Here is an 11,258-nt window from a genome sequence, read left to right as displayed (position 1 = left end):
TCTACAGATCTGGTTGACAGAAGACTTGGTCATAACTTTACCATTAAGCAGGTGTTCCCGTTGAACCTGAAGGACTCTAATTATAGCTTATTCTGTTCTCACAGAGGCAGATGAGAAAAGGCTGTTTTCACATCTCACAAAGCTTTCTCGTTTTTCCCTCATTACCCTAACATTTCTGTCATTAGCAAAGTGTTTAGTAGATGAGGAATAATGAGGACAGCCTACATTCATTACACAGAAACACAAAGGGCTATACAATCCAAACCTGACTTTGTTTCTGGGAGCTGTGAGGTAAGCGCTGGATTGAGAGCAACGCTAAAAAGAAGAGAGTGAAAGAGGCCACAAATCATGCATTAAATCCTCAGGAGCCAAATTCACATTTGACTGAACAGAGTTCTCTAAAACCGTGTATCAAGCCAGAGATTAAAAAAGGCTCTTATCCAGAGCTTGAACAAGCACTTTGTACTGTGCATCATACATTATTGTAGCTGTAGTAAACCCTATCCCCCCCTCCCTCCCTCTCTCTCTCTCTCTGCCTCCTTTTCCCATTCCCTCCCTCCCCTCTCCCCCTCCCTCTCCCTGTCCCTCCCTCTTTCTCCAACACTCTCTCCCCCTCTCGTTGAATCACTCACTTCATTCCTGTCCAACATGTTGCCTGGACGATGCTGCGGTCCACAGTGCAAGCCTTCCTGCCCTCCTACCGGACGCCTGCCGGGTCGCTGCATCTGAAAGAGCTGAGCGGGGAGGACAGAGGGGCGAGGCAGCGGGACGCGGCGGAGCGCTCAGCGTCCGTCTCCATGTGGAGGGCGGCAATGCGGAGGAGACGCTATCTGCTGGAGAGGGCTGAGAACGGCACAGGGAAGCAGAAGTCCACCGACTGGCTGTATGAGTCCTACTACTGCATGAGCCAGCAGCACCCGCTCATTGTGTTCCTGCTGCTGATTGTGATGGGAGCCTGCCTGGCTCTGCTGGCCGTGTTCTTTGCTTCTGGGCTGGTAAGAATCTTCAGTCAGTGCTCATGCCATTACACAACTGTCAGAGACTGGGAGCTTTAGTATTTCTAATATCATGCTTCTTTAACTAGTGACGGGGCAACAGTTAACCCACTGCTGCACACATGTACGTGCACCCCGAAACTCTCATGTACACATGCTTGCATGTACACACACACACACACACACACACACACATACACACACACACACACACACACACACATTGTGAGACGATTTGATTCCTTTCAGTATATCCAACAATGCATGCTCTACATGTGCTGTGATGAGCCAGATCTGTCAGCACTACCAGTTGAGACAGAATCTGATACAAGAGAAGGGAGTTTGACTCCCTCGACAGTTCGACTGGGAGATAGTTTACCTCAACACCCTGTCTGCTCAAAACATGATCACTGTGGATTGTGTGGAAGCTGTTACCATGTGGGTGTATTGATTATTGACTCTGGAAAGTAGGCACATAGGTGGATCAACAATATGTAGTAATAAGACACACGGACAAAAGCAAGAGAACTGGATCAGCTTAATTAGGCAGTCCAGATGAAGCAAAATATTATGCAGTTATAGAAACAACAGGGGCCATTATGTTGCAATGATTTAACACATGATCTGAATGTAAAGACAGAATTATTTCAAATACGTTTCACAATAAATGTCCTACCTCACTTCCTTACCATTCCCAGAATACCTTAACCCTTTCAGACTATCTTCCCTTAATTGACAAAGCAGCAGTTATTTTGGCTTTGACTTTTTAGCTTTGTTTCTGACATTTTTTTTTTTTTTACCTTGTATTACAACTGATGAACCTGTAGTATATATGACCTATTTTGCATCTCTTTCCTTTTATAAATGCAATTCACTCAATATAAACTATTCTACATCTGTATACTTTCAAGTTGGCGCTGTGCTAATATTTTTCCACTATTAATAAAAGGGACTGTTTTATAAATCTGTTATGTGTCTGTGCAAGGGGCAGCTCTGGACTTTTAGTCAGTTGAATGCACATATTTCTTAGTAGAATTATGTTATGTATTATTTTAATTCAAAGATTTAAATAATAAAAGGTGTGCATTGTTAGAGCAAATAATACTATTCCTAATTAAGTTGTCTTCTTTATGTATTTTCCTTTTAACTCAATTAAAACAACAATGATATTCAGCTATCGACTGTCAACAATGAACAGGCAGTGAGTGGATAATTATTGTCTCCTCTTCAGAATGACAAGTGCTTGAAAATTGAGTGGAAAATGTAATTTGTTGGTAGAATGGGTTGATCATGTGTGAGACTAACTTTTACGTAACACGGTTAAATATCAGTAATAATGCAATTCAATTGCCAGTTTCTGTTAGGAGCATTACTCTTTGGGTGAAAATTACTGTAGATGAGCTTAGCGAGAGCCAGCAGACGATGTACTATTTTGTGGTCTTAGCTGAATTATTCCTTCATTTTGTAAAATTTGCACACGGGGTGTTGGCCACGTGTGCATTTCTGTTCGTAATTTTGCCTGGAAACTGAGTCTGGACTGGAAAGAGTCAGATCATTTATAGGTAGAAGGTCTCATAGGGAGAAGCTCTTTAACTCAATTCACTCTGAACACTACAACATTGTGTTGTAGTCTTTCTCCGTTTGTACGGATGGAAATTTGCTATCAGTTTAGTGGATTGTGCTGTTTAAGGCACTCTTGATCTCCTGTGAGTGAACATGAGAGATATTCTGAGATGCACAGAAAACAATGGGACACATTCTCAAATATAAAGAAAACAGTTTTACATGTTTTAAGATAAATTCACTAGCATTGAGGCTCTCACTCATATCACAGAGTTGCTTATGTAACATGTTGCAGGATATTTCTCTGGAAGTGAAACAAATCTCACGGCGGCATTTCCCATTCGGATGATAACGGCCTGGCTTGTTTTCCTCGCGCTGCTTTGCACATTGCCTGCTCTGGACTGGTTGACCTAAATCCTGTGCTGACTCTGTGGTCGCCAGGCGAGACTGGTTCCACAGCTCTGTCAGCTGTGAGCATCGCATCGGTTGTGAAAAGCCCTTGGAGTGTGGCCCTACCTCTCAGGGCTGCCCTAAGATCCGGCTCCTTCTCCATACCCTCTCCCAGCACCCCCTTCTGTCCAACCTTTCACATTAGATAAGTGGATTTGTACTAACACTCTCCATGCTGCCTTCCCCCTCCTGATGCCTGCCGATGCAGACACCCTGCCATGCAAGTTTTATTTCTGCGTTTATATATATATATATATATATATATATATATATATATATATATATATATATAATTTGTTGATAATGGTGGAAGTGCTTCTGGGTTGGATATTGCGACGAGATCCCTAAAACCACCTTGAAAGAATTCTCCTGCAATTTTTATTAGGGCTCTCAGAGGCAGCATGTTTCTGAAAGGCAGAGCTGATTCATTATAAATGGAGCTTCAACTTTTTTTTACTCTAAGAGATTTGTGTTTTGCGATACCACTTGATTTGGCTTTTCACTAGGTTTGATCAATTTCACTGATGGTAATTGAAAAATGCTTGGCTTTATTAATAAAGGCAAGGAACTGTGTTATCAGGCTGTATAAGGTTATGTTTGGAGATCAATTCCTATGTGCATGGATTGCTCTACAAAACAGATATATTTCATCTGAATCATATGCGAAATGAAAAACACTTTGCATTATTTCTGGTATGAATAGACACTACACAGATGGAATAGCACTGATTAATAAAGAAATTATGTGCTATTATTATCCATTTACACGCTGTTTTGCTGTTGACGATTTGCCAAATATCATACCGGAGCTCGTTCTGAAATAATCACATGAGTCAGAAATTCAGAGTCAGACATGAATAAACAGAAAACACAGAAACAAAACGTTTCTAAAGAGGACTGTAGCAAACATTGAGGGGAGACACAGAGCATATCTAAAACATGAGGGAAAAGCTGCTCAACCAGAGTCAACCAGGTCTTCTGACTTTGGACTCCATTTCTGAAAACATATTTTAATGGACAGTTAAAGTAATTATACTAATATGATTAAATTGGTATTTAAATTAGTATTTAGTATTTAATTAGTATGTAGTATTTCAATTAAAGTAACTATACTAATATGACTACTACTGTTGCAAGTAATAGCAGCATTAATGATAATCAGTGGAAAGTACTTCTTCTGTGAAGCAAGGTGTGCCAGGTAGAGTAATGCAAACTGTGCAGCCAGGGATTATTACTGGGAGTGGCCAGTGTGGAGCCCACTGTATGATTATCATCCTGAAACACATCCACGGAGGGCAGGTTCTCTGAGTGGCACAGGACATTGCAAATGAGTGACACCTGCTGCAGGGTTGCCATGTGTTCAGCTAACACACTCTGTCAAGATATTCAAAGCGGCATTACATTACATTACATTACGTTTACATAACATTCATTTAGCAGACAGGCTTATCCAGAGCGACTTCCAGCACAATAGAACACAAGTGTATCCAATCAAGTTGAATGAGCAACAGTGTCAGACCAGGCTAACACCAGCCCCAGACCAGTGAGTATCAGCTCTATTCAAGCTCTACCCTAAGTTAACTTGTGCAACCTGACTAGACAAGGGAAGCTAAGTATACTACCATATATCACTAGATCACAGACACCAAAACACATCACAATACTACACGCAAAATAAACAGCAAGTACTACAAATAGCAGGTGTTAGGGGGCAGGGATTGAGGTGGAACCAAGATGCAGTCTGAAGAGGTCAGTCTTCAGTCTGTGTTGGAAGATGGCCTGACCCCCTGTCATTTCACCATTGAGTGACCAGTACAGACAGGGATCATGTCTGAGAGGAGTGATGTTGTCAGGACAGGACAGACAATTGCCCCAGGGTTGGAGAGCGAAGTGATCTTGGTGGAACATAGGGTGTGAAGAGTGGTTGTAGGTATGAGGGGGCTGTCCCATTTACTCTCCTGTATGCCAGCACCAAGGTTTTGAAGTTGATGCGAGTGGTAACAGGAAGCTAATGAAGTAAGCTGAGCAGGGGAGTAACTTCACTGCATTTAGGGAGATTGTAGACAAGTCATGCAGCTGCATTTTGGATTAGTTGTAGGGGTTAAATGGTACAGGCAGGAAGACAAGCAAAGAGGGAGTTACGGTAGTTCAGGTGTGAGAGGACCAGGGCCTGAACTAGGAGCTGTGTTGAATACGTAGTGACAAAGGGGCGGATACTTCAGAAGATGGTTCAAATCAGGAGGATGGATGGGATTGTTGAGGGATCATTGTACTTCACTAAGTCATTATGACTAGTGTTTGCTGCTCTTTATGTTTATGTGTATCTCAGGCTATATTTCCTCTATGAGAGAGTGTGTGTGTGTGTGTGTGTGTGTGTGTGTGTGTGTGTGTGTGTGTGTGTGTGTGTGTGTGTGTGTGTGTGTGTGTGTGTGTCTGTCTGTGTGTCTGAGTGAGAAGCAGGTTGTGCTTACTGTGAGAGTCCAAGAAAGGGTATGAGGTAGTGCTGTGATGACTGCCACAGGGCTGAAATTTAGTAGCCCTTCTTTCTGTTAATGGATGACCAGCAGTCATGTCGTACCAGGGGGTGGGGTGGGTCGGCGCCTGATTCTATCCCAGATAATTGCCTGCCCCCAGTAGGATCACCTTCAAATCACTGCTGACTAAATTTGCAGTTAAATAAACACACAGCTGCCCCACAGCGGCACCCTGATCATGCAGTCCACGCTAATCTGAATAATATCACCGCACAAATATGCTTTCATTAATTTTCATAGACAGTACAGATGTGATCATCAAATGGTACTGAGAAAAATAATCCTGCAATAACATCCTGCAGTTACAAGTTTGTCATGTAACTGAGTCATCTCTGAGTCTACTCAAAAACAGGCTTGTAAAACATAGATCTCTAAAACGACAACGTTGCTCATACAGGTGCGCTTAAGTTTTTCAGTAAAAAATCACAATCCATTTCATTTTGAATGAAGGTGTGATCATTATATGGGTTTTATCACTTGTTCATCATCTTGTACGTGGATGTTACAGTATCACTCTCCACTGAATCTAGTGTCCACCCATAACAGCTTGTCATAAATGGACTAGTTAACAAAAGTAGAACATGCGGCAAAGGCTTGGGTATGTCTTGAGTGCCTGTCTGCCAGCCGAAGAGGTCAGACTCTCGCTTTATGTCTAAGTGGCCTTCTTCTGCAATTTGACTTCAGGCCAGCCCTCTGGGACCATGTGGATGCCAACAGAGTGTAGTTCTCCAGCTTACATTTTAATCACTGACTGATGAGACAGGGGGTGGGGGCATATGGATGTCAGAGGAAGGTGTTTTTTTTAACTGTTATTCCTGTCTCTTCACAGGATATTGAGGACCACATTGCATTTGTAATCACCGTCCCCACAGCGCTGGCAATCTTCCTGGCAATCTTCGTCTTAGTGTGCATGGAGTCCGTCTTTAAGAAGTTGCTGCGTGTCTTCTCCTTGGTGATCTGGGCCTGCTTGGTTGCCATGGGATACCTCTTCATGTTTTTTGGAGGCATCATCTGTCCTTGGGACCAGGTAAGATCAGACTTTAATTTTAAACTAAGATCTGTCTGTAATCTGAAAACCAAAAAATAAATCTTTAATCTTAAAAAAAATTTTAAAAATCCTTCTGTAATCTGAACCAAAGGCAACTGCTGTTCCTCTGAATTGACTTCCTACACAAGGTAGGCTGAAGAACAATGGCTATTTGTCAGACAACCTTTATCAATGCAATATTTAATGTAGTTTTTCTCTTGTGCACGAGAAATGCCTTAAAAATTTAAATCTGACAAAATTTAAATCTGTCTAACTGGACCACTACATGGTAAGCCACGCACCTATTATTTACTCTGGACATTAAGTGGCAGGAAAGGTGTGTAATCAACCAAACACCTGTCATGAATTAGTATAATTTGATGATTGTGTCCCCAAAATTAATAATTAAGACCAAGTTGATGAATATGGATATTTTAAACAGTATTGAGGCTGTCAAACAAACCAATTTGAATCTCCTATAATTTTGGTCTTTTTCAGCTTGGTTATATCTGCCCTGTATATATGTCAGTATAAAGATTTTTCACCCATCTTCCTGAAGATCTAAAATGGGTGGTTGAAAATTTGTCTATAGTGAGTTTCACAAGGTTTTATCACTGGATGTATCCTATGGTGAAATACAGTAGGTCCAATTAAGTAACTAACAATGCATTCTCTTTTTTCGCTTGTTGTAAAGACACAATAATCAATAGATTAATAAAAGACACAATATTGTGTGACATAATAATTGCTGCAATGGATTGGAAAAACTTGGTTTGAATGATTTGATCAATAAGTTTGTACAGCCTGCATCACAAATAAATTTTTCTTACCCTGACAAAATCCAGAGGGCAACATTTGGATCTTATGCCAATATTTTTTATAAGGACATACAGTGTTATTTCATTCTGGAGGTACAATACATTGATGTGAGGGATCTTCTGTATTCTTGTACTGTTTTCATCTGAACAAAAATAAATAAGATGTAAGCCTTAACATGATTTGTGCTGCCAGTTTCCAATTTTTTTTTACTGCTGTGCATTCATATTAAAAGTGTTGCAAAGATTCTATCAGGACCTTTGAATGTGAAACATTGATCCAAACGATCTTAGCAGAGCCACAGCAACAGTTGGCTGGAAAACTTTCAAAGTGATTGACGTGTGGGTCCAGTTAGGATTACAATGTACAGTGAAAATAAGTAGTGAGTGTTCATTTCCCCACCACTTTTTGATGTATTAATAGTAATAGTCTAGTTGACTAAAATCTTGTTAGATTGTTAGTCACATTTTAGTCGTGCAATCTTCCTTCATTTTAGTCAATGCAGCATCAGCTGAAATCTCTGTTATTTTTAGTTAGCTACAGTCATCAGTATTTTAGCCATGCATTCATATGAAAAGCACTAAGTAATTAGTAAGTAATAATTATTTTGTGTCTTTGTTACCAAATTTATGGATCAGTTCCTCATAACAAACTCCATTATCCAATTCACATATGAAAGTAAAGAAAAGGCTAAAGAAAATTTTCTTGCTATACTTGCTCGGCACTGGGGGCAGACAGCGGCAATATTGAAGGGATCATTGTTTGTTTCAGTTAGTATCTCACAAAACAACACCCCCATAAATAAACCGTCTGGACAAAATGGACCATTGTCCTATACAGTATGCTCAGTGCTTTATTCAGATTTATTCAGACTCAGATGTCCGCTGCAACCATACTAAACATCCCAGAGGAGACTTGGACATCAGGGGTCACTTAGGCCTGGGCTGATCCTTTAGAAGTGGTGTGACCTGCTGCTGTCCACACAGCTCATGGGGCTGCCCTCTAGGGGTGTAGAGAGTTTCCTGTATCTGCAGGGTTAATCACTGCTTGCCCTGGTCTCATGCTGCAGTTCACTCATCCCAATCGATCTGCCTCCAGTCTCATTGCTTTTTAAGATAGTTGGTGACCTATTCCATTTCACCATGTGTAGAGAAGAGGGAATCCTGCTCTGAGAGCTCTAATGCTGGATACCGTCTCCTACCAAAAAAAAAAAAAAAAAAGATCAAATTCTCAGTCCTTTTTGAGATGACAAGCCCCCATATCTGACAGGACCAAGACATGCAGAGGCTGTTTTAGACAGTCCACATTCAGGAGGGACTCTTGTATAATTTAAGGGCATAATAATCCTTCTGAAAATACCGCCGTCTTGCAGGTGTCAGGTCCCTATTGCCGCAGCCCTATCTCTGGTAATTACACGTAAAATGCCAAGCAGACCCTTTTAATCATGGGAAACACAAAGACAGAACTTTCTGCTCTCACCGCTTCCCATCAATGAGACAGGAGGAAAATGAAACTGCGGGTCAGAAACGGCACTGAAAACCCCCTCTTCCTCCAATTAAAATGACTTTACCCCTAATCTGTGGTAACCCTGGAGTCAATTGTTGAGTGCTTTTCTTTCCCACTGTAAGGAAGAGACAAGGAAAAAGGCAAGTTAATTAAATAGGCTTCGTGCGAGGGTGGTAAATATGAAAAACGCAAAATTAAATGGTTATTAGCCAGCTTCTGCAGAATAAGGGCTGTGCCCACATTATGCCAGTAAGCTCATTAGGTGACTGGCTTGAATCCCATCTGTCTAATTTCAAATATTGGTGTTCCTGTTGTTGGTTGCAGTAATCCTTCTGTGTTGCCACAGTTCATTTCAATCTGAATGTACTTTGGTTGAGTTTTTGTGGCTTGGCAATTTTTTGAGAGGTTAGGGATGAATTGTACCTGCATACATCAGGTCATACACTATAGGCTTTACAATTAATTTTGAGGATACGTTTTATTCTGAGGCCCTTCTAGGTTTGACTTTTTTCAAATTCATTTTTCTGAGACGCCTTGTGATAAAAATAGAAAAGTTAGATATCTGGTTTAGACAGTGGCATAAATGAAAAAGTCTGATTTTTATATATTCGCAAAACAGCACCCACATATCTTGTTTTTATCTGAAATGGAATGATTACTTTCCTTCACTACACTAAAAGACATGTCCGTATCTCCATTCTGTTAGTTCCCAGTGGTTCACCTTTGTGGTGCTCTATCCTTCAGCAAGTTTTTGCTGCATGTATCCAGTCTCACCGGCACAGAAGTGATGTGCAGTAATACATAGTGGCTGACAAATCCCCTCTTCATCTGTAGCTAGTGTAGTCGACAACTCCACTCATAGTGAATCATGCAGGAGTTGGAAGGACAACTATGTCTGCAGGCCTGGTGCAGATGACCCAAAACCCCACACTCTCACACTTAAAGAAAAGCAAGACACATATTACAACTACGACATTACATGAGCCATTAGCAGATTCCTCTGCATGTGCATGACAGTATAGCGTGCAATTTATGACTATTGGTAGTGAATGAACTATTTTATTCCTACTACGCTGTGTCAGTGTAAGTAAGGATTTAAAACACAATGGGAGGCATTAAGCAGTGTTTCATTTTGATCGGTAATTTGGCTGAATTTTTAACACACCCTGCTCCTAGGATGTGATCTGCTGCACAGACGTGATCATGTAAGCCGAGAGGTCTGAGTTTTCTTCAGTGAAATCATACTGTCTGCTCATGAGCACAAATGCTAAATCTGTTCATTTTTCTGTAGCTCTGTATTTTGCCATTGTTTTTTGTCTGATGGCGAAGTTTGGATTTCCAGCTTCACTGAATCATCCAGAGCCCTTGCCTCATCTCTTGTGGGGATGTCTCACGTACACCACATCAGCCTTCCCAGCGTCTGGCAGCTTGATTTGAGCTGACACTCTTCTCCCCCTTGTAGTTCTTACAATCACTGCCTTACTAGGCTAGAGGCCTGTCTTAGCAAACGGCATCACGACTTTTTTTGGGCCAGTCTAGCACAGGGTCTGACTGTCCTCGTTCTCTGTGAGGTATTGTGCAGTTGTGTATAGTTCATTTGGCATTTGGGATGATTTCCACCAGCTGGCGCTGTTCATAGTTAGTTTCCTGCAGTTCAGTGTTGTTTAGGGTGTGCTGCATTTCCAGCTCTCTCAGTTGTCTGTGTTTCCTAATTCCTTTGATTGTGTAGTTTAGTTTTAGGGACCTTCTCCTCATCCTCTTACAAATTAATCTTTTACATAGAAAATATTTATCTGGGTGCAGGTTCTTACTGGCACAGCTAAGACCATTGCACCATTACAATTGGAGTGATATGTGACTCCATGAAACAGATATTCAGTTAATGATACTCAGATACTCATCTCATCTAAGATGAGTAGATGAAACTACTTATCAAATATTCTAATGATAAAATACACTGAACTAGAATGGCAAAAGGCAAACCAACTAAACTTGCAACTGCAACATTGAAATGCGTTCATTTCATAGATTGAACTGAATAAAGTTATTTAAATTCCTTCATCATCACTCTTTCACAATTGTCATCCTTCATGAATACCGACTCATCTGACAGGGGAATTGTATTTACTATAGGACAGACCTCAATCCAAGTGCGAAACTCCATACCGAAAATCATAGTGTGTGTTCAAATTCATCAATTCCAGAGGAAAGAACAAGCAATGCCCTAGCCTTTCAAGAAATCCAATAAGGTACAATATCAGTACTCTTTTATGAAAAGCTCATCTAAGTCAATTGTCTGCAAACATCTGAAGATAGTTATCTGTTATAGAAAATCAATATTTACTGAACAAAACCTTTAGGTGTGGA

General features: G+C 40.8%; 1 protein-coding gene across 1 annotated transcript in view; it reads left to right on the top strand.

Moving 5' to 3' along the window:
* Positions 1-642: 642 nt before the first annotated feature.
* The window catches only part of adcy2a (adenylate cyclase 2a), an 83,725-nt gene continuing 73,109 nt past the window's right edge, over positions 643-11,258 (top strand). The window contains exons 1-2 of the mRNA XM_036538936.1: positions 643-995; positions 6,372-6,569. Coding sequence (XP_036394829.1) covers positions 663-995; positions 6,372-6,569 — 531 coding nt within the window. The 5' untranslated portion in view covers positions 643-662. The remainder of the gene's footprint in view (positions 996-6,371; positions 6,570-11,258) is intronic.

Source organism: Megalops cyprinoides, chromosome 10 (genome assembly GCF_013368585.1).
Source record: "Megalops cyprinoides isolate fMegCyp1 chromosome 10, fMegCyp1.pri, whole genome shotgun sequence".
NCBI classification, from domain to species: Eukaryota; Metazoa; Chordata; class Actinopteri; order Elopiformes; family Megalopidae; genus Megalops; species Megalops cyprinoides.
Note: the sequence above shows the minus strand (reverse complement) of the source record. Positions and strands in the feature narration are given on the sequence as shown.